This window comes from Toxorhynchites rutilus, chromosome 2, assembly GCF_029784135.1.
Source record: "Toxorhynchites rutilus septentrionalis strain SRP chromosome 2, ASM2978413v1, whole genome shotgun sequence".
NCBI lineage: Eukaryota > Metazoa > Arthropoda > Insecta > Diptera > Culicidae > Toxorhynchites > Toxorhynchites rutilus.
Window position 1 is genome coordinate 48,327,167 of NC_073745.1, and position 24,926 is coordinate 48,352,092.

Consider the following 24,926-nt stretch of genomic DNA (forward strand, 5'->3'; position numbering starts at 1 on the left):
GAAAAGCGTGGTTGTTAGAAATCATGTCATGCAAAAACATAGAAAAACTTAGAACATTTGATGGGAGGAAGGGAATGATTTCAGAAGTGGATAATTGAGACGCAAATATGCTTTTTTCGCACTGAAATGCATATAAACCATCGAAAAAAACTAAATAGACGATAGCTTCGTCAAATATACTTCTTTTCATATACCGCACAAAAAAATCGCACAAAAGACCGCACAAAAACAGGTTTTACTGTATTTGTTGTGAGAAAAACTCTCTTCCTGTAGCAGTGCCCTTCGTCCGATGTATGGATGATTTGTTGGTAATTGTATGAGCTATTGATATATTTTTTTCTGAATATTAAAAGATTACGCTTTTGAGAAAAACGAATTTCAAATCATCAAAAGTCGAAATTCTTAGATGATTATGATGATTTCCGAATTGCTGTAGCTTTGTGATAAATTAAAGCATGAATATGGTATGTACCTATTTTTAAGCTTCAACTTTCATGGTTCGGAATATTTTACGAACATATTTTTATCTGCATGTGTGTAGATGAAGTGGACAAAAATATCAGTAAGAAATGAAAAACCGATTTCTGTTTTTTTTTTAACTTTTAGTAGACCAACACAATGTTTTGCCAAACGACTCAGTAGCAAATCCAGTTAACCTTATCAAAGAACGTTCCTGTAGGACCTTTCCATACAGAGATATTAATTGATATTGTTTGAATGATAAATCAACCCTTTGATGACGAATAATTCAATGAATTCTGTACAAGGCTAGTTTGGCTTCCAAGAAAAAAATATTATAAGAAGGAAGAAGGGCACTGCTTCAGGAAGAGAGTTTTTTTGACAACAACTTTTTGATGTTTTTTTTTTTGGAAAATTACTACTAATGTTTTACTCGTAACATTTTTGCAAACTTTTATCTATTTAGAAAAATGTTAAGAACATATCAAACGCGAGAATTTATGCACAAAAATGTTACAGGTGAAACATTCAGTTATCAGGAGTTTCCAAACAAAACTATCATAACAGATCGGCTGAAAAGTTCATAAGGTTGACGTCTAGATGGTGCCTCTGGCAAAAATCTACTTGACTATCACAAAGCACAATCTTTCAATGAATACGTGTCAAAATTTGACAGCAATCGGTCGATTGGTTCTTGGATTACAGCATTGAGAGTAAAGCAACTTTTCTTATTGCGAAAAAAATGGAAAAATCCGAATTTCGCATGTAATTGCATTAATTTGGTTTCGAATTGCTTCCGCATTCACCGTATTCTCCAAATTTGGCCCTCAGCGACTATTTTTTGTTCGCAAATCTGAAGAGAATGCTCGCTGGCAAGAAATTTAAGACCGATGTTGAAGTGATTACCTAAACTAAGGCCTATTTTGAGGAAAAACCGAAAGAGTACTATTAAAATGGTATCGAAAAGTTGCAAGATCGCTATAATCGCTGTATCGCCCTCGAAGGCAATTATGTTATTGAATTTTGCAAAAAAAAATTGTTTTACTGTGTTACCTTATAAACTTTTCAGCCGAACTGTTATATTCCAGACACTATAAAAGATAGAAAGTTGACGTCTTCGGTAAAAGTCTGAAATATGGACTAAGATCTAAAACTTCGTCGGGTACATTGTATCCCTTGGCTTTGGTTGGGAAAACATAAAAAAGTTGGTTTAAGAAAAACTTTTTCCATGTGAAGGCGCACATGTTCTGATCTGAGAATGACTTGTTGATTATTGTATGGGATATCCATGTAATTTTTTAACAATTTAACACTAGAAATTCCTAGCTGACCCGGCAAACTTCTTCTTCTTCTTATATGGCACTAACGTTCCTAGAGGAACTCCGCCGTCTCAACGTAGTATTACTTGCGTCATTTTTCATTAGTACTTAGTTGAGATTTCTATGCCAAATAACACGCCTTGAATGCATTCTGAGTGGCAAGCTCTAGAATACGCGTGACCACAGTGCAAGTCAGAGGAAATTTCTTTGAAGAAAAATTTCCCCGACCAGAACGGGAATCGAACCCGAACCCCCGGCATGTTAGGTTTGACGCTAACCACTCGGCCACGGGAGCACCCGGCAAAACCCGGCAAACTACTTCTACCAAAACTCGTTATTATAATATGAAATAATTTGAGACATAATCGTACAAGATTTTTCTATCACTTGCAAATAACATGTTTCTCCGTTACATGGAATACATGTTCGATACAGAAAATATACCAAAATGTAGACATCTCGAATCGGACGGGTCCGTATTCGTATTCGTATTAATAAGATAAAGGAGCCTGTTTTTTCATCTGAAAATCCATTTCCACCTTCGATCAAAGAACAATTTCGTTAGTGCAAACATTATATTGACTAACAACGCTTGTCACTATGTAATTGTAGAATTAAATTTTCCAAATTTTCCCATTTCCTTCAGAGTTTTCCAAAAGTTCCCTTAGAGAGAGGAGAGGAGTGTCGAACCACAATTTTTGGTCCCCTAAAACCTCCACATGCCAAATTTGGCCCCATTTGCTAGATTAGTTCTCGAGTTATGCAGAAATTTGTGTTCCATTTGTATGGCAGCCCCCTTAGAGAGGTGGTAGGTGTCTCGAACCATTATGAAAACACTAAAACCTCGACATGACACATTTGGTTCCATTTGCTTGATTAGCTATTGAATTATGGCAGCCCCCTCTTAGAGAGAGGTCTCGAGCCACCGTAGAAACATTTTTTGCCCCCTGAAACCTTCATATGCCAAATTTGATTCAAATTTTCACGCCGATCGGTTCAGTAGTTTCCAAGTCCATAAGAATCAGACAGACAGAAATCCATTTTTATATATACATAAAAATGGATTTCTACCAAACCGATCATTTTGACCATATTGCATTGGTTAGTTGTCAAAATATATAAATTTCAAAGAAATAAACTATATTTAGAAAAAGTTATAACATTATAAGAAAATATTGAATAAATTTTCAAGATAAAATCTCGTGAACAAATGATACAACCTATCGTTTTGATCGGTCAGTAGTTCTAGTGTTAGGAAATAAACCTTTTGCTATTTATAAAAAATATTTTGGTATTTTTTCACGCTCTTCAAAGAAGTCTTATTTTTTTGAGATTTCAAAAAATACAAACAACGTTCCATTGCAATCTGATATGACGCGCCCAACTCCTAAGACGAATTGGTATGAAATTGTTCATCTATCGATATTCGCATAGTGAAATCCCTGTCACTCTTGCTGCTTTCAGCACTGAGTAACCCCTCCAGAAAAGTCTATAGAATATAGACTACAAAGTTAATTCTCCTCTGGAATGTTTTTGTTGATAGATTGAATCTTTTCTATTATGACGCTTTGAACAAATCTATCTCAAGCCTTTGAGAAAGGAAAATTTAGGAAACTTCGAGAAAAGCTGTTAACGAAGAATTGTGAGGTTTTGTTGTTGATGCTTCAGCTCGGTATTGGTATTGACTCAAATCCATGGCATTTACCGATCACATTCGCATATCGATGTATTCTCCGTAGTTTTGTGAGAAAGAATTCTACATTTATTTTTATTTTTGGGATTTTTTATGTCGCATTAACTCAACTATATTCTGACTCCAAGCTTTTTTTCTTTCTATTACTTTTTTTCGTGTTCTCTGGATATTGCCGATCCGACATTTACAACATACTCTCCCTTCTAGAAAATAACGAGAGCCAAGAAAGGAACGAGAAAAAAAATGTTTAAGCGAACCTCAAACGAAGGGTTTATTCCAATAATTTAGGATAATTTTGGATAGGATTGCTCCATTGAATCACCTTTTTGTAGTTTTTTTTTTATCGCCATCCATTTTTTAATGCTTACGTTTGTGCTAGATAGGTTAAAATTTTGTATTCGTCAACAACATAACTCTTATGAAACTGGATGAATTCTGCATAAGTATTCTGATATATTGATGGTGGATCCTGTGACTTGTGCTAGACACTGTATTTTCGAAAAAAAAACATAAAAATGCCTCGGAAAATGAACACGGAGAATTATTTAGAAGAATTCATCTTTTTTTTTTTTAAATGTTGGTTATTAGGACTCATACTGGTGAATCCATCTTACGATTCGATATTCTCTAATATCCATTCCCGGTAGGAGTAAACGCGAGTGTACACATCGGGAGCACCTCTGGCGCACCCGTATCCCCATGACACAATGCCGTGCTGTTCACCTCCATACACTAGCGGCCCACCGGAATCACCCACGCATGCACCCACGCCAACATTGTTGATTGTACAAATTTTCTCATCAAATACGTGAGCCGCATGGAAGTCTGAATGCAGCTTCCGGCACTGATCCAGTGCGATAATTTTAGTGACCTTCCATTGCAAAGTGTTCGTGAATCCACCACCTTCTCTCACATGTCCCCAGCCGGCTACGGTGGCGCCACTGGCCTCGTCTACGTTCCGTTCTGCCAAAGTGATCGGTTGAATGGTTGGAGCATAGATCATCATTGAAGCAGTTTGTATCAGTGCAATGTCGTTCCAATTGGACGTTTCATTGAACGCTGGATGCATCACAAAACGCGACGACCTGTGAGTCTCTCCGCGACTGTTCAACTGATGTGATCCGATTACCACGCTTACAATGGCTGGTTGCAAGTCAACGAGACAATGGGCCGCTGTAAGAACCCAGCGATCGCTCATGATCGATCCGCCACAGAAATGGCTATTTCCTATCCGCAAAGAGGTCATGAATGGAAACTGTCCAGCGCGCGCATCGTGTCCACCAACAATGCGTTCATTTGCTGGCAAAACGTCGTCGGGAAGCACTGCAATGGAGACAATTTAGATACAGACAATTTACGTTTAGACTGATAAAATTCTCACCCGTGCCGAAAACTTCTACGATGCCAATAAGCAGCACCAGTGAGCTGATTCGTAACATGATGTCTCGGTGACCAGGTATGATTTGAACTACCGTCTTTTTATATATGGTTGTTATCGCAGCTGGTTGAGGGTAACAACCCGCTACCGATTTCGGTCTGTCGTGTTACATCAGTAGTAGATAAGTATCAACCTCAAGAACAGCAAAAAAAAATTATAGGTGGAAGAACCTAGGTAGTGGCGCATTGCGGATAGTCAAAGCATCGGTTCGTCGGTTCGATGTTGATATGTAAAGCATAGTCCAAATTTTTGAAAAAAATATTTTCGTTATGTGTGCCCTCTTGATAACTGTCACTTGTGTTGTGTTTAGTTTAAATTGCTGTTCTATCATGAGTAGATCGACATTGAGAACCTAAAGTCTATGAACCTTTCGAACATGTATCTCATGCCTGAAAACATTGCGTTAAGCGCTTCACTGTCAATGTCGGATTTCGAGAGAGAATCTTCACACAATACATTGACTGATTGATTGAAATAGTCTTTTTTTTTTCGAGCATCCGAGAACCCTAAGAACTCTGTTTCCCCTGATAATCCTCGATTCTTTTCATTGCAGCTGGTGATCGTAAGTTTCATTACGATGCGTACTTTACTCCAACCTAATGATATTTTCCGTTCTCGGAAACGTTTGAAAATGCGATTGATTTAAGGCAGTGTTCTAGTCTAGAAATTTGAAAAAAATAAAAAATTAATTTCCTTCATCTTTCTGTAGTTTAGGCATTCAAATATATATCCTAGAAAGGACTTATCGAAAATCCTATTATTTACCGAATTAGAGCCATTTTAGTGATGCGGTATCTAATCTGGTATGGCCATAACAATTAACTTCAAACGCGTTTTTCTCGAAACTTGTTTTTTTCAAACTGGCGTACACTATATCTCAAGTTCTACTGAACCGATTCATGTCAAATTTATATGGATACAATCCGCAGACTTCTCTCTATCGCACGAACCTCTAAAAAAATGATATTTTTAAAATTTTACTATTTTTAAAAATTCGGGAAACGTAAAAAAGCGTGGTCACCATGGCCTAGTGGTAAGCGGTGCGCTTGCCAAGATGGGGGCTTCGGATTCGATTCTCGTTCGGGTCAGAAATTCTATCGTCATAGATCGTTTTTCTGGCTTGCACTGGTAAAGGGGAACTGTCTAGGGTGTGGTGGGATGAGCATTGGGCATTGCCAGTCCCCAAGAAAAGCCACAAAAACTCGGAAACAGCTCCTCTAAGCGAATTGACGCTGCTATAAGCGTCTTTGCCCAGTCCTGGTGGTACTCGGGACGTAAAGCAGCAGTATTACGATGGTCCTCCTGCGAGATAGTGAGGTTGGTCACAGGCCTTGCAAGCCTCACCACTAAAAACACCAAGCAACGAACGATACACAAGATGATTTGAGAAAAATTGTGAATCAGTCCATGTTGTAGAGACGTTAAGCCAAAATAAATAAATAAATAAAAGCGTTTTAAACCGCATTTTGTTTTTCGAACGGCCGCCATTTTGTCAAAAAAGGTGCTTTTGACTTGTCCGAGGTTCATGCGATAGCGGCATCTTTGCTGATTCTGAATCTATTTTTTGTTTCAGATAACAAGAAGGTCAAAGGAATCGTGTACGCCATGGCACAACTTGTTTTCATTAACCCTCTCACTTCATGAGCTCTTAACTATTCTAGTTATGAATATTTTTTCACCGTTCAATTTTTACATATCTTTGAAAATCACATGTTGTATAGAGTGAAATTTGTTCTTTCAAATTCCGTCAACAAACTTTTTTTATGCTTGCCCCAGGAAGAATGGCAAGCAATTGAAGAGAGCGTATTTTTTGGGAAGAAATATCAATAACGTTGAGTGAAGATGACTTATTGACAAGTTCTGCACCGAAAAATGTTTGTATTGGTATGTTATAAAAGTCTTTCGAAGACTGTTTGCATGTAGAATTTGAGACATAAAAGTTAGAGCAAAAACACAGTTTTGACATAAGACTATGTCTTTGATTTCTATATAGGAGGGTCACTCTACGAAAAATGTAACGATTTAGTAAGAGTTTTCAAACGCATATTACTCAAAATGGTTATTGCGACATATGTTGTGTTGTATATCATTAAACAGGAAATTTATCCAGATTTTTTTTCGCTTGAAACATGAACAGTGAATATAGTAAAAAAAGTTAACAATTTGACGATTTAATTGGGTGTGTTTTCTTTCGATTGCATTATCCACTCGCTTCCTCCCCGACACAACGAGCAATCCTTTTGCCAAAATTCGGGCGTTAGTTCATAATGTGAATTGATGCGTAAAATAAATTACTCTACATTTACCGGTATTAGGCATTAATTTTATAATATATTGTATGTCGTCCAATCAATTTGTGCTCAATTCATGTGTAGGCCTCACTACTAACAATTTGTGTAATTGTGGTCCAGGATGTCATAATATCGAGTATGTTGTTTGGTTATGTAAAAATGCAATTAATGAATGAATGGCTGCTGATTTAGAGGATCGAAATAATATATTTTTGTAGTCATAGATTGATTGATTTATGTAGGTCTTAACTATTTAGACTTGTGTTTGAAAATGATACATGATGACTCTTTGTCTTCTTCTGCATGATTGAATAAACAGAAGAAAAGGGTAGTAATGGCTTTAATGGTATTCTTGTGTACATTTTTGAACAAAATGCGGTACCGGATTCTGCCACGTTATGTCATCTAACATCTAACCCGTTTAAAGGATACAAGTACATACAGGAAACGATTTTTCCAGGGCATCCATTTTATGTGTCATAAGAGAAAAAAAAACACAGATTTTGAAAAATGAAAAACTCAATTTAAATGCATTACTACACACAATAACAGTCCTATGTCAAGATCCCGTCCGTGCCCCTAGGCTCAGACCCATCAACTTTTTGTACTAATTTAACATTTAAAACGTTAAGAATTATAATGCATATTTGTGCGCATTTCGAAAAAATATTTCGGTGAATATTCACCCAAACTAAGTAGGTGGTGTGTTTTTTCATGTTTCAGGCATGCTGAAACGATCTCAGTAGCTTTGTTAGACCACCCAATTTGTTAGAACTAGCATGTGCAGTCAAGAAGTTTCTTCTAAGCACGTGGCAAATTAAGTTTTAATGATTCATCGCAGTTTTACATTGAGTTTTCGTTCATGTTCGATATCTTTCAAAGTGAAACCCCAAATGGCGACGGTAGCAACACATAAGTATAATCCGTTTCCTCAACTATTACTGGAACATGCGGCAATCACTGTGAAAATAAACGCTTCTTTGTTAAGGTAGTTCTGTTCCTTAAGATAAAAAGATACTAAAATTTCAAATCATTCGGCAAGAAAAGTTCCGCTGAGTTCCGCTCCAAGACACCCCTCAACTTTTCAGTCATTATACTCTTGATATTCTGCAAGTGATTCTTGTTGCTCAAGTCTGCTCTTCTGACCACAGTTTACGTTTTTTAGATGATAATGGCTCCCAGTTGACCCCTCCCAAAGAAAAGATCGTTTGTTCACCTTTTTGTTGAGTTTTTATGATACGGATGATTTCTCTAAAGAATTGAAAGAAGAGCTTTTGAAATTTTGCAAAGTTTATTGCTACAAAATTAACCAGAGATTGTCGAAATGCTGCAGATCATATTCAAAATTCGTAAAGCAAAATTCTGACTGGTTGTCAAAACCAGTTAAGCTTCCGGCATATCAGAAAGGTAAAATTAAAGACGATTTGCAGTCTGTTCCTCAAATTGGTGAAGGAAGATCTCAGAAATCGTTTGACGAATGTCCGAAAAAGACAAAAAGGCGACGCGTTGAAGACATTGTTAACAACAATGTACCTGAAGTGCTTGCATTCGCTGCCAATGTATCAAACTGTTCGAGTGGAAATCAGGAGAAAACACTGACGGCGGCACAAGCACTGGCTCTATAGATCACTCTGAAAGAAAGTACAATGTACTTCAAAGAACTTTGAATGAAATACATCCAAATTTGCTACCAAGTATTTATGTATTGAAACAAGAAAAAGCAAAAATAACTCCTTAATTGATCTCTGCGAACGAGACGTCTGCTGAAATAGAAATACAAGATTATATGAATTGCACCTCCGCTAGCATCGTCAAAGAAATTTCGCTAATGACTTCAACTCCAGTCAATCTCGTCTGTAAATGTGGTTTTGAAGGCAATTCAGAGCATAGTGCATACAAGCAATATTATACGGAAGCAGGAAGTTCAGACGAAAGTTTGTTAGTCGTTGCACTGGTTTCCTTAAAACTGATCGACTCCGCAAATAACGCTATCATCTGGATGAATCCTCGAGCAAGTTCAAAATCGTACTGTAGACCGCTTAAATTTGTGTTCACGAAGGAAGACTCACAAGCTATTCTTGGCATTCAGTCAAAAATGGAGAAGAAAATTAAAGCGTTACAGATTTTCATCATCAACAACGATAGCGCTCAGATCGTTGTAAGTTTTGAATTCCATCTTACTATGATAGATGGAAAGGTGGCAAATGTGCTTTCCGGAAATAAAGCTTCTGCAAAATGCTTAATTTGTGGATCTTTTCCGAAAAAGATGAATACATCGAAGGCTGTTGAGACAGTACCAAATACCGAAACTTACAAGCTAGGCCTGTCACCACTGCATTGCAAAATAAAATGTATTGAATGCGTAATTCACATCGGTTACAGGTTAGCATTATAGAATGTTTAATAGTTAGTCTTTTATGCAAAAAGTAAGAATATATAAATCAAACATTTATTTATTTATTTATTTATTTATTTACTTTATTCGTGTAACTTAAGGAAAAATCCTTTTTTGTGAACGTTACACTGTGGTGTGATATTTAAAATGGATTAAATTTAACAAATTCCTGAATTTATAATTTGATTCAAGTAAATTCATTCATTGCATGCGATCAAGTTCCCCAAGTAGACCCCTTTTGAAGCTAGACATAGTTACGGACGATTTAAGAGCAGGTGATAACCGATTCCAACAAAAAATACCTCTCACTAACATTGATTGCCCATAATATACAGATGAATGTTGGGGAATTAAAAAACTCATGGTCCTCGTGTTTCTCATACATTGAAGTTTTTCAAATAGGTAATGTGGCACGCAACTTTTAGCTACTTTGAAAAAAATATGCATGTTCGGTACACATAAAGGGTGTGTCACATCAAATTGCATCACGGAAAAAACGCTGTAGAAATTTAATTTTTAGGAATTATATCTATATATCAATAGAGAAATATTGGGCGATTATGAAGCAGGCCCTCCGGAAGAACCCAAAAGTTGTCAAATCGGAGGCGGACTTTAAGAGAAAATGGATTTCTGTTAAAAAAAAACTACAACCTGACGTTGTACAGAACCTTATGGACGGGGTAAAGAGGAAGGTGCGAGCATACGGGCTTGGGCTCGAAGTATGAATAAAAAGAAAATGCCAAAAGTTGTTTAATAGTTTTTATTTTACTGTCTAAAATTTTCAAAAGGATCGGTCTACTGGGCGAATTTCTACAGCGTTTTTTCCGTGATGCAATTTGATGTGGCACACCCTTTAAAATTTGTTGAAACTACACCCAATTAACGTGCTATGCAAGTGAGAAATACTAGAATATCTCGATAAATTGTACACATATCTAACGCATGAGTTCAAAGCAACTCTTAGTCTGTTGAATGCGGTCGCAGAAGCATTGGTGTAGATAAAATCTCCGTACAAAAATGTGGAAGAATCAACGGTTTAAATAATTTTATTTTCGTAGATACTCCAAAATGTCTAGTTCAAGCGTTTCAAGGCGCTATAAATTTTACCACATTGAGAATTAATGAAAGTATCCCATGAATATGACTCCTAAGTTTTTAAGTTTATCAACATATTCAACAATCAGACCATCAAAAATTATTGGAGGTGGAATAGGTATAGTTTTTTGCTTGCAAATAAGCATTGCTTTAGTCTTCGAATGGTTTACTTAAAGTAGATTTGTCCGTGTTCATTGCAAAGTATTTTTCAAGTCATGATTGATTTTTCTAATCATGTTCTCTAGGTTAATCGGACAAGAGGTACACAAATATATTTGTACGTCATCGGCAAATATATGGATGGAGCAAAACTCAGGAGTAGAGGGTAAATCGTTGATGAAAAGCGAGAACAGGAGTGGGCCTAAGATAGAACCCTGGGGGACACCTGGTTCAATATAGGAGAAGGGAGACATAATACCATTATAAAACAAAGCCTGACTTCGTCCAGATAAATAAGACTTCATAAGATTAGCAGAGTATTGTGAGAAATTAAAGAAAATAATTAACTTATTAACCAATTTGCAATGGGACACTCGATCAAAAGCTTTGGCGAAATCAATCAAAAGCAAAATAGCTATGCCTTTTTTGTCAATCGCACGAGCTATATCGTCATGGACTTTAATTAATGCAGTATGTGTGCTATGACAAGTGCGGAATCCGGATTGCAATCGGTGCAACAGATTATAATCATTCATATATTTTGAAACTTGAAATTTGATCAGCTTTTCGAAAACTTTCGTGAGTGCGCATAGAATGCTTATGGGGCGTAGATTATTTACAGAAGCACTATTTCCTTTCTTTTTGATAGGTATTATCTTATCACTTTTCCAAGCTCTTGGGTAGACTGAAGAAGAAATTATATTGTTGAACAATTGTTTATAAATGGGCAAAGTCAGAGGAAGAACAATTTTTAGAAATCTAATTAATATTACTCCATAGCTTTTTACTAGGTAAATTTGCATTGAAATTACGTTTGTCGTAATTAACTTTGGCTTGATTTATTGAATAGTTGACTCGGTTTCTCAAATTTTTATAACGGCTTCTATCATTTTCACTTTTTGTATGTTTCCAGGTTCGATAAGCAATTTTTTTTCCTATTGATAATTGCTCGCTCAATGTCATCATTAAACCATGCATTCTTCTTCTTTTTTTTTGTCTCAAAGCTATGCAGTCATCGTGAAGTTTAAGCAAATGATAATTCAAAAATTCGACCATAACTTTCGGATCATCGATAGAAAAATACGGATCCCAATTGATGATTTGACATCTTCTAAAAGTTTACTTGAGTCAAAATTGACATAGTCACGGTAGACTATGATTTACTACATGAGAACTTAAGTGAACAAAATATCATGTCATGGTTGGAAATACCAGGCATTGACAACTGATCTTGTCTCAGGATAGCATCTGGCATGTTTGTAACGAGAAGATCCAGCAAAGAACACCTAGAGTAAAATGTATTTAATTGTTAAAAATGAAGGAATAGCAACTTAGATGAAAAAATGTATAAGAAAAAATTAAAAATCACCACGGGTTTAGGTCACTATGTCGTCGGATGAGATATGAAAGATTGTGTGTTATTAGCCTTTTATCTAAACAGGAGAAGCATTCCAGAGAACAATTTAATTTTATGTCACTATTAATATCCTATACACTATTAATTTGGCGCTTAAGACACTTTTGCGATTACGTATAATACATAAGTCTTTAATGCTTATGTATTAAGTAGATTTCATCATAACTAACATTTTGTCCATTATACCTATCCGAAAAAATGACTATAAGGGTTGTTTTGATTTTTGTCCCGCATTCCCATATATTCAACGCACTGTGCGTCGGGGAGGAAGCGAGTGGATAGTGCAATCGAAAGAAAACAAACCCAATTAAATCGTCAAATTGTTAACATTTTTTACTATATTCATTGTTCATATTTCAAGCAAAAAAAATCTGGATAAATTTCCTGTCTAATTATATATAACACAACATATGTCGCAATAACCATTTTGAGTAATATGCGTTTGAAAACTCTTAATAAATCGTTACATTTTTCGTAGAGTGACCCACTATATAGAATTCGAAGACATAGTCCTATGTCAAAACATGCTGTTTCGGGGACATAACCATGCATCTCTTCTTGTTAAAAATTTACTGTTCAATATTTCTGAAGGTCAAAGCAAAAGGATTACATGTCAATACCCTGGATAACATCGGCTCAATATTTTCCAACCTGGCGATTTAGATGAGTAATACTATACTAAAAAAGAACTGCTTACTACTTGAGACTATCACATCCATCCTTTGCGACAATTTTGCGAGGGTAGTTAATGTCTGAATTGGTTGAACTGTTTCAATGAAAACAAACAAAACTGAGAATCTAAAAAGCAAGGTATGAAAGGGTTCACGGTTTGTTCACATCACAACTGATAGATATTTATCTATATTTGACATAACACGACAGAACGAAACGGAGCTAACAGTAGCTACCCGCCCCAAGCGCTGATAACATCGGATACATATCTATAAAAGCAACGTTGAGAACTGTCGCTGACCACTGATAGAAAATGTTTCGTATTGTTCTGCTGGTTACGCTCGTGAGCGCTGTCGTGGTTTCCGGCAATAGTAAGTACACCCCAAATATAATGACTGATTAAGAATAACTTATCTGAATAATTCAATTTGCAGCGCTTCCTGAAGAATCCCGACAAGGAAATGGACGTATTGTCAACGGAAACAGTGCATTTTCCCGAGAATTTCCTTTCATGGGTTCACTGCGTATTGCTATGAACAACAGACACATCTGTGGCGTCTCAATTTTGACTATGCGATGGGTTATAACCGCTGCCCACTGTGGATGGGAACGAGACCCAGTGGGTCTGCGAGTCGTCGTAGGATCACACACGCAGAACACAGGAGACCATCACCGAGTTGGTCGAATCGTCAGCTATCCCACGTACGATCCAAGCTCCTCTCGGGATAACATTGCGATGATACAGACGGCATCACATATGATATTCATCCCTGTCATTCGACCGATCGCTCTGACGGAACGGAATGTACTCGTTGCCGGTGGTGCCATGGTGTTCGGATGGGGATGGTTAAGTTCCACTGGTGGACATGCCAACCCGTTGCAATGGAAGGTCACCGACGTTATTTCAGTGGACGAATGTCGCCAGCGACTCTCGGGCTTGGCAGATGGGCCGAATGTCACTGATAGGAACATTTGTACGATGAGTCCAGTCGGCGGAGGAGTGTGTCACGGCGATGAAGGAGGCCCTCTAGTGTTCGCTGGCCAATTGATCGGTATTATCGGCAGAACGGTGTGGTGTGGCGGTAATAGACCTGATGTTTACGCCCGAGTTTGGTCATACCGTGAGTGGATTTCGGAGACTTTGGAATCATAACAAAATATTGAAAATACAGATGGAATAAAATAAAATTGTCAACATTCAAATTCGTGGTCAGTATATCTTATTCATTTCTTGCTTTGGAGCAATAGATCTCTGCCAAATCAAATTTCATTTACCTATCTGAATGCCAACGGAATTTTTTAGACATTTTCATTTCAAACATTTACCAAAACATATCGATTATTAAGATGTTTGAAGATGAAGCATGTTCGCGGTCGAAACTTGTGATAGATGATATCTAAACTGTGCGTGAGTTCATTGAAAACCATTTAAAAACTCAATAAAACTGATGAAGGATTTCCAAGTCATTCAATATCTTGGAAACAACAATTTATTGAGTTTGTGCGACCACTTTTTCGGAGGTCCAAGTTGCCGTGTTCCGCAAAAATTCACTGACAGCCAAGAAAATACCAAATGTTGTACAACATTATGACCGGTGGTGAAACATAGCATCCTTAATTTTTGTTTTCCGATCTCTGAGTCCTGAAGGCCGGAAAATTTCGGAAAATTCTATCGTAGACATCGATCTTTTACCCTTTTCTAATACCAAACAAATAAAAGATAGACAAACTATTTTTGAATATTGTATCCATTTTTGTATTTTCCATTTTTTATCTCAGTGAAAAATTTACGATGCCATAGAGTCCTCAATCCATCTGCGATACGACCAAACGCGAGTGTATACATCCGGGGTACGGGAGTTACACCCGACCGACCAGGAAACTATGCCATGCACTCGGCCTCCGAGCACCAATGGGCCACCGGAATCACCGGAGCACACGGCTCTATCCTGCTCGTTCGTCGTACATATGTGTCCAGCGGTGACGAGCCCCGCAAGCTGCTCCGAAAACTGCTGACGGCACTCATCCAGCGTGATGATTTTGGTAAACTTCCACTGCATAATGTTCGTGAAGGCACCCTCTTCGCTCGTAGTTCCCCACCCGGCCACGATGGCACCCTCAGCAATATCAACATTTTCTTCGGTCAAAGCGATCGGTTGAACGACGATGGTGAATATCATCATCGACGCCGTTCTTATCACCGATATGTCGTTTCCGGTAGAGACTGTACGATCGAACGAGGGATGGTTCACGATTCGAGCCACCCGGTGATGATCTCCCCTGTTTAGCGTGTGCGACCCGACCACTACACTGACCCCACCTGGTTGCCTGTCAAGTGTACAGTGGGCAGCTGACAGGAGCCATTGTTCGGTTAAGATTGAAGCACCACAAAAATGACTGTTCGAGAGGGTGCGCAGGGAAGCAATGTATGGAAACTGTCCGGGAGCGGTATCGTTCCCCCCCACGATCCGTCCATTTTCTTGTAGAAATGTCTCTGGAAGGGCTGTATTAAGCGATGGATGTTGAAAATATTCATAAGTGTTTCATGTAGATGATGTACTCACTGCTCCCTAAAACTACAACAGTGCCCGTAAGCACAACCAACAAACTGATTCGGAACATGTTGTATCAGTTGACACAAGCAGTTCCAAACGAAGCTTTTATAGATCCGTGTTATCAAAGATTTCTGCCGGAGGCAATTGAATGTGCTGTCATGTTATATCAAATGTAGATGGGTATCTATCAGACCTGGTAAGCTGGTAAGCGGTCATTCCTGTTCTGGCACATTAAAAATAATTATTATTCTATTATATATTTTTTTACTGTGATAATGTTTTCTCGTGTTCTTGAATAATTTCTCCAAATTTCAATTTATCCACCCGAAATAAATTGAAATTTGGAAATATGTTTCTATTTACCATTCATAATAATTCAAATAATTTGAATTTGTTCATACATCTTTTATGTACACGAATTTATACAAAACTAGCTGACCCGGCAAACTTCGTAGCGCCCAAGTTCATGGGTCCAATCGCAGAACTGTTCATTGATTGATCTTTGATTCGACCCCGTTGAATTTACCTTTTACTATAAAATTCCTAGTACTTCTACCAAAACTCATCATTATAATATCAGATTATTTTCAGACACAATTCTCGTTCAAGATTTTTCAACCACTTGCAAATAACATGTTTCTACGTTACATCGAATAAATGTTTTATACAGAAAATATGATAGAATAAAGACAGCCCTGAATCGCACAATTTCTTCCTCGAGTTCTGCTCTTATCAACACATCCCGCGATCCTTTTTTTTGGTATAGATAGAAGAAACCCCCCTCAGAAAGGTGGGAGGAGTGTTGAGCCACCTTAGAAATGTTTCTTACCCCCTAAAACCTCCACATGCCAAATTTGGTTCAGTTTACTGGATTAGTTTTTGAATTATGCAGAAACTTGTATGGAAGCCCCCCCCCCCCCTTAGAGAGAGGGGAGGAGTGTCTATTCACCATGGAAACGTTTCGTGTCCCTTAGAACATTCGCATGACAAATTTGGCTCCATTTGCTTGATTAGTTTTCGAATTATGCAGAAATTTGTCTTTCATTTGTATGAAAGTTCCCCCTTAAAGAGGACGGGTGGAATGTCTCACCACCGTAAAAACATTTATTGCACCCTTAAACCTCCACATGCCACATTTGGTTTCATTTGCGTGATTAATTCTCGAGTAATGCAGAAACTTGTGGTTCATTCGTATGGCAGCCCCCCCTTAGAAAAGTGATGGAGAGTCTAACCACCATAGAAACATTTATTAGACTCTAAAACCTTCACATGGCAAATTTGGTTTCATTTGCTTGATTAATACTCGAGTAATGCAGAAATTTGTGTTCCATTTGCATGGCAGCCCCCCCTTAGAGAGGGGGGAGGGGTCTTAAACTATCACGAAAACCCCATCAACCCCTACATACCAATTTTCACGTTGATCGGTTCAGTAGTTTCCGAGTCCATAAGAATCAGACAGACAGACAGACAGAAATCCATTATATATATATATATATATATATATATATATATATATATATATATATATATATAATATATATATATATATATATATATATATATATATATATATATATATATATATATATATATATATAAATCGCTTGCTCTGTTGTTCCTGGAGCTTATTTCTCTCTGCACCTGCTGCTTGATCTCGTCGATTTGCGTTTGGGAGAGCATGTTGTTGCGTACTATCGCTCTACGCCTCGCGTTCATCGCGTTCTGATCAAGCCTCCCGACGAACTCTGGATACGCTTCCTCGAACATTGTTAGTATTCGAGGACGGCCGCTCATGTCCGTCTCCAAAGCAGTGCAGATGTAATAGGCGCGGATCACGAATTCATTCATTTCGTGTGTCCACATGATCCGGCGCCTAGTGGTACCCACAAGTGTGGACGACTGTCGTCTGGCAGTCGCAACACGTCTCGTAGGCGCAGCGTTTCTTGGGTGATGTCGATGGCTGCTGTTTCCGTGTGGCGGTAGCTCTTCGGGTTGAACCCGGCTGGTGGCCCGCTCTTGCTCCTCGCCCTCCAGCCGCTGGCCGCTCGCTCTTACGCCCGTTCCAGGACCAGCTCCAGTTCGGGGACCCTTCTCGGGTGATCGCATTCTTATTACTCTTCGTGATCGTAGCTCCATTTTATTGAGTGTATCTCCTTTGCCCGGGAGACAGCGGGTTGGCAAGGCCTCCATGACCCGGGAGGCCTTCCCCGGGAGAGATATAGCGCTCTGACTCGCTCGCACCCCCTCACTTAGCCACTTTCGACACCCGTTCTCGGAGCCAAGAACAGGTGTGTGTTTCCAGTTCACGCCCGATCTAAAAATGTCGTCATATGATCTTCGTGGAGGCGTGAGATAGGAACATTTGAGACCAACAGGCAGGCTCCTACTATATATATATTTTTTTTACGTAGGACTACGTCTAACCGGAAGATATAGGGGGTGAAATGGAAATCTAGGCACTGAACAAGTAGGAAAAAATGCAAGATTTGTAACGCTTATAACTCGAGCATTTCTCAATAGATCGCAAAGGTTTTTGCATCAATTGATAGGAAATATATCTACGCTTCTATCATAACGAATAGCATTTCATTTTTCTTGAGATAAATAATTGAATAATTGTGAAATATCAAGCATTGTCAAAATGCACTATGTGCCCATTTTTGATTGGTCCATTTTGTGCTCCTCAAATCGTACCGACCAAAACGGGCAACCAGAGCAGCAGCGAAATAGAATGAAGCACGATTGGAAAGGAAAAAGAAAAAAATGAACGAAACATTGGTCGCAGTCTCACACATGCATAATTCTCGAGCCAGCCAGTCAGCTTAAAAATCCCCGCTCCGCTGCCGTAACGATCATTCTCATCCAAACCGTACACCACATCGGTTCGCACACCCCCGTACACCTCCTTGTTCCGTGTATGTCGCAGAAATGGGTGCGATATACTATGCTCTAGGGATCATTGAAACACTGCCCATCGACCATTATTTTATTTTTTCAGACAGTCTCAGCTCAATAGAGGCAATCCGCTCAATGAAAGTTGATAAACGCTCATCTTATTTCCTAACAAGAATAAGACATCTATTGAGTGTTTTGGTCGAAAAATTTTTCAAGATTACCTTAGCATGGGTTCCCTCTCATTGCTCGATTCCGGGGAATGAGAAAGCGGACTCGCTAGCTAAGGTGGGCGCTTCAGAAGGCACACTTTTTGAAAGGCAAATTGCCTATAATGAATTTTTTCACATTCCTCGTCAGGACACACTCGTTAGTTGGCAGCGCATGTGGAGTGAAGATGAGTTCGGTCGTTGGTTACACACGATTATCCCTAAGGTCTCGACGAGTGCATGGTTCAAGGGATTGAATGTAGGTCGTGATTTCATTCGCGTGATATCTCGGCTTATGTCCAATCACTACAACCTAAACGCGCATCTCTATCGCATTGGGCTCGCAGTAAACAATCTTTGTGATTGTGGCGATGGCTACCACGACATCGAGCATGTTGTCTGGTCGTGTATCCGGTTCCATGCTGCTCGCTCTCAGCTCTCTAGAGCACTGAGAGCACAAGGCAGACAATCGGATATCCCCGTCCGGGATATCTTAGGTAGCCGTGATCTTGATCTTCTGCTTCATCTATACCTGTTCCTCAGAAACGCCGATGTCAACGTTTAATGATGTTTCCTTCGTTGTGTCCCCGTTTCATATCCCTCCTATCCAATCGATAAACTTTTACTTAGTCGCGGCAATACATACACACACTCTTTACAGATGCACGGGCCAAAGGTTGTGCAGTCCACTGATCATTCAACAAGAGCCAAAGGTTGTACCGCTCATGACAATTCTACACGAACTGATGATTGCGCCGGCTAGTGACCATTCTATCCTGGATTCCTCGTGTCGAGAAAGACGCACCACGCTAGATATGGGGTACAGACTAGGGGGGCGTTGCTGATTAATGGTCAGCTGCATCCCAATATGAAGTAGCCCGTGTCGGGCACACGTATAAAGCATCGAAGACTGCGACATACCAATTATGAGAACACTTGTAATACTAACCTCGAGCCAACCGCGAGTAATCGGTTACATATTACTAACATAGTTGTAAGACAAAAATTGTCAAAATATTGGACTCCCGGCCCCGTCAGGCTAACGCCACATGTGCCTTAATAAAAAATATATTTTGGGAAAAAAAAAATCGGTTCGCATCACAACACATCAACAAACCAACCCAAGCAGCCATGTCTGGACATGATAAAGGAGGAAAATGAAGGGAAAGGCAAAATCCCGCTCGAACCGTGTTGATCTGGAGTTCTCCACAAGGGTAGCTAGGCCGAGCGCGTTAGTACCAGTGCACCAGTCCACCTAGTCGGCGTTATATAGTTTCGGCCGCCGAAGTGATCGAGTTGGCTGGCAAAGCTGCTCGCGACCGACGATAAGAAAACCCGCATTCGGAACAGAACACATTCGGTTCGTTGGACATCAAGACAACAGGCAGTTGCAGCGAGTGGCGAGTGGCAAACGCAATCGCAAAACGGCATCAGGTAGCAGAAGAAAAAAGTTTGTTCTTTATACAAACTGCTTTGGTGGCCAGAACAAGGCGGCATCGAGGGCGTTCGAAATTGTTTTTTTCAAAACCACGAGTACTAAGTTTTCTAAGTTGGAACCATTCCATAAAACAAGGCGCTTTTCAGGGCCATTAAACCTTCCAAAAAAGAGTTTAGGAAATACAGTTCAATACTTTCTAAAACAATATCCAAAATAATAATAAAACACAAATTGATTTTTTTATAATTTGTTTGCCAGGATATGATGAGTATGAGAATTTGGCAGTTGTTCTGAGCTTATTGATTTTCACCAATTCTTAAATTGCTTCTAGATTGAAAGTACAGTAATTTACACTTATCTCGACATTTAGCTAATTGGACGGACCTGTAATACGACATATTTAGTTGGACATTTTTGTAAACATAGAGTTCGGGGTCCAAATTATGACCCCACATTGAAAGTCGACACTGTACCACTGTCATCGCAATTGTTCAATTACAGGTTAAAATTACCTCCAATCCGATACTGAGTGGTGGTAATGCGACGTGCCATTGAATGTAATTTACTGTAAAATATGTCACAAGCTGGATGGGAAGAAATTTTCCAACTGTGAAAGCTGTGGCTAGTGGCAAATGCAATCGCTAAACAGAAAGGTTTAGCCGAACAAGATGGGGATATCGAGTGATAACAAAACAATAAACTCTTTAGATTGAAGATAATTTTGTGATCCTGAAAAGGACCCTTTTTAGCCTGCATGTGAATCCAACGAGCGAACAAATCGTAATGAATGTATTTTTTTGCCATCGCTCCCTTTTAACGCTCATTCGTTCGTCTCGTTGGACTCGCCCCTCTGGTTGAGTCTGCCGATTTGTCTCTATCCTGTGAGTATGTACCGCTAGAGTATAAAACACGCGGACCCCAAAAAAATATCTTATTTTCATTCAAACCGTAAACCCGTGTGGTTGTACGGCATCGGCATCGTGGACGTAACAAAGGAGGACAAGTTAAGGGAAAGGCAAAGTCTCACTCGAACCGTGCAGGTCTCCAGTTCCCTGTTGGTCGCATTCACTGATTGCTCCGCAAGGGTAACTAGGCCGAACGGATTGGTGCCGGAGCACCAGTATACCTAACAGCGATTATAGAGTTTCGGCCGTCGGAGTGCTCGAGTTGGCTTGCAAAGCTGCTCACGACAATCAGAAAACCCGCATCAAGAACAGAGCAGCTTCGGTTCGGCGCTCATCAAGGCAACAATTAGTTTCAGTGAGTGGCAAAGTGTTTCTCCGGCACGTCGCATTAAATGTAATTTACTGAACAACATGTCACAAGCTGGATGGGAAGAAATTTTCCAACTGTGAAAGCTGTGGCGAGTGGCAAACGCAAAAGCTAAACAGGAAGGTTTAACCGAACAAGATGGGAATATCGAGTGATAACAAAAACACAACACCAAAGGTTCTTTTCAGAACCATCAACATATTCATAAAGAGTTAACAGTAAACTAATCCATTTTTCAGGTAGATAGATAGGTATTCACGTAGGAGAAGAAAATAAAACAATATATTTAAAATATATATTTAACAAAAGCTGTCCCCTTTGTATAGTCCTACGTCACTCCGGTTATGTCCCCGACATTACCCAGCCGTCTTTTTATCATCCAAAATATATATTTTTATTAAGGCTGATATGGCGTCAACCTGACGGGGCCGGGAGTTCAATATTTCGACAATGTTTGCCTTATAACTATGTAAGTAATATGTAACCGATTACTCGCGGTTGGCTCGAGGTTAGTATTACAAGTGTTTTCGTTATTGTGATGTTGCTGTCTCCAATGCTCTGTACCTGTGTCTATATATATATATATATATATATATATATATATATATATATATATATATATATATATATATATATATATATATATATATATATATATATATATATATATATATATATATATATATATATATATATATATATATATATATATATATATATATATATATATATATATATATATATATATATATATATATATATATATATATATATATTATATATATAGATGATTCTTTCAATTCGCGTGTCACTGATGTCATTGCACTACAGCACTCCTACTGATCGGTTATGGAATGTTTTGAAAGCAGTAAGTAGATTTGTAAATTTTTTTTTGTTTAGTAAAAGTTTTGTTACAATTCATTCAGATTTTGTTTTGACGTAGAACTAAGTCTTTCAGGAAGGGTGCCAAATCAGAAAACAGGTCAAGTTTTTATGAAATAAAGTCAACGTTATTAACTATTTTCACTGTGAACGAATTCTCATGATCTGCATACCAATCGAATCGGAAATTCTCTAAGATTTGTTTGATATAAATATATAGATATATAGATATATATATCTATATATATGGGAATTGGGAAAAATTACGAACTTGGTTTGGACTCTTCCCGACGCTTTTAGTACTTCGGCCGACCAAACCAATCACTTCACCATGTGAATTTCCGAACAACTGAACAATTCACTACATTGATTTAGCTACTACTGAACAATTTCACTACGATGGTTGATTTGAAACTGAACAACTAACTATGTTGGTTGATCTTTAACAGAACCACTGTACTTTTAAGACTTCAGTACAGTGGTGCTGTATATACTGAACATTTCGTGCCCTATTTTACGCTACAGTAAATTCTATTGTTGCATTATTGCTCGGGTATTCTAGAATATTCGCTATAAACAATGGGAATTTATTTTATACCAGGTTCGTTTTCATGCGTTCCTATCCTATGACAATTCGATTGTTATTGTTTTGATTATACAATGTTATTGATGTGTTTCCTGTGAATGCTCGTTTGAGGATTATGTGCAATCTAGAATGTTCCCGACGAAACGGGTAAGTACCTATTGTTATGCATTTAGATTAATATAACAATACTAGCTGACCCGGCCAACGTTGTTCTGCCATATAAATTACTTCTAGTGAATATTTTGACTGTTGAATGAAAAATAACTAATGTATTGCAATACATGTACATACATGTATTGCAATACATGTGTGTTCAAATGTTTCAACGATCTATAAAATTAATTGATTATGATCGATGAAGGATAGATTCCACGTGGATATCGAGCAGATACGTGAAGATTTGACCGTGTATTGCATTGGACCGTGCGAACTTCCCGAACCTGAGTGTGATATGGAGATGGAGATGAGATCTATGATGTACAGAGAAATGGGCCGGAACGATCGGATCTCAGGATTCGTCTTTAGCATTCAGAAATCTGATCATTCATGCCATGAAATGTAGCAACCTTGCCTCGGCGCAAAACAAACTTCAAAGTAAGTAATTCGTATCCGTGGAGCAATTTAATCTGTATCAGATTAGCAGACACGAAAATAATTTTAAATTGCTTGAATTTGGAAGAAAATCATTACTCGATGTTGTTTAAATACTTAGAAAACAGTCCGAACTTAACGATTCTTCTATAAATCTTGTATACATTCAGCAACATGTTGGACGAAATACGTGTAATTTTGTAATAGAGCCCATTAAGGTGAAGGTGGAAGCTAGCCATTGTTGTAGTATAGGTAAACCCTCGTGTAAAAATGGGGTAATAGTGTTTGTGAGAGAAGAGCAAAGCACACGTAAATAGATCAATTCACTTATCAGACTGTGTGGCGCTTCATTGACACGAGTCTTTGAATACATTTGAAAAAAAAAACAAATAACAATTCAATACTAAAGTAAAATGTATGAACGATATGTTCCGATGAACAATTGCAAATATAAATATATATATAGAAGGTGCATTTGCATATGATTCTGATTATACGCGAACGTAACATGAGCAAATTTATAACACATGCGAATTGGGGCTCTTTTGGTATTAACAAGTTCTTTCGCATAGTAACTCGATGTTGATAATTCCTTAATATTTTCCTTCGTTGATCGTATTGTTTTCACATATTGACGTTGGAAAGCCTTAACCCTTCTCTTCGTTGGCCGAGGCATTTAGATTGAATTTAATACTTTTCCGTTTAGTGTTTTTGAAAGCATAGGCAGCCGTGGCAGTGTTCCGAGCTCTGCAATACAATTTTCTTACCCAATGTTAAAGTTGCTAAAACTTACATTATAGACCCATTAAACGTAAAAATAATAATTGTATTGATATCAACACAATTTTATTCTATTGATTTTCATGACATGGGACGCTATGACTCCGGAATAACATTTTATTGAGTGGTTTTTATAGCTGTTTCGATGATGTTGTTTGGCATCAGTGTCGAAAAAATAACGATGCTTCCACCAATACAAACAAAACCATTGCAGAAGATTGAAAAACGAAAATTTAACTTTCAGAGCACTTGCTCGAGTTTTCCGACGTTCTTCACTATACGGTGCGAAAGCAGATGAAAATTTAATATCTTGTGAGTAATCGATTAGAGTTTTGTTGATATTACTTGATGGGAATTGTGCGAAAACGATCATTTTCTTCACACTGTTTCGCAAAATTATTGATTTTCGGTCGAGAGGTGAGGGAGGGAGATGAAAGAAATGAGCGCCATTGTGGCAGCCATTTGTAGCTAGCTTCCACCTTCACCTTAAAGACTGCATTTCTTCTGTTTGAACACATGTGCTGTCGTTTGAACAAAGGCTGTGTAGGTGTTACTCATGATAGCGTCTCGCTATCATTCCTCGAACCGGTTCTGTTGATTGTCTCATAGGAATCGCAGTCGTTCGCTCTCTACCTTTGCGAATATGTTGACCATGGATTATTGACACAGCTCAAGACATCCTAGAATGACGTTGTCCTGACTGCGCCAACACACATATGAATCCATCGAGGGCACTCTTTTGTTTGTTTCGTCTCCTCCAACCACATAATATTAAAATATTAA

The 24,926-nt window shown here is 38.3% G+C and overlaps 3 protein-coding genes across 3 annotated transcripts; 1 reads left to right on the forward strand and 2 right to left on the reverse strand.

Annotated features, from left to right (window-relative positions):
* Positions 1–3,599: 3,599 nt before the first annotated feature.
* On the reverse strand, positions 3,600–4,949 carry LOC129768287 (chymotrypsin-2-like). Its single transcript, XM_055769820.1, has 2 exons — positions 4,853–4,949; positions 3,600–4,794 (listed from the first exon to the last, which is right to left on the reverse strand). The coding sequence occupies exons 1-2, from the start codon at positions 4,908–4,910 to the stop codon at positions 4,082–4,084; spliced, it is 771 nt and encodes a 256-aa protein (XP_055625795.1). The 5' UTR covers positions 4,911–4,949; the 3' UTR covers positions 3,600–4,081.
* Positions 4,950–13,251: 8,302 nt separating this feature from the next.
* LOC129771032 (chymotrypsin-2-like) lies at positions 13,252–14,128 on the forward strand. Its single transcript, XM_055774276.1, has 2 exons — positions 13,252–13,309; positions 13,373–14,128. Exons 1-2 carry the CDS (start codon positions 13,252–13,254, stop codon positions 14,089–14,091), a joined length of 777 nt encoding a protein of 258 aa, XP_055630251.1. The 3' UTR covers positions 14,092–14,128.
* A 568-nt stretch (positions 14,129–14,696) lies between these two features.
* On the reverse strand, positions 14,697–15,560 carry LOC129765723 (trypsin-like). The gene is made up of 2 exons (XM_055766142.1): positions 15,503–15,560; positions 14,697–15,441 (listed from the first exon to the last, which is right to left on the reverse strand). Exons 1-2 carry the CDS (start codon positions 15,558–15,560, stop codon positions 14,726–14,728), a joined length of 774 nt encoding a protein of 257 aa, XP_055622117.1. The 3' UTR covers positions 14,697–14,725.
* Between the last annotated feature and the right edge of the window lie 9,366 nt (positions 15,561–24,926).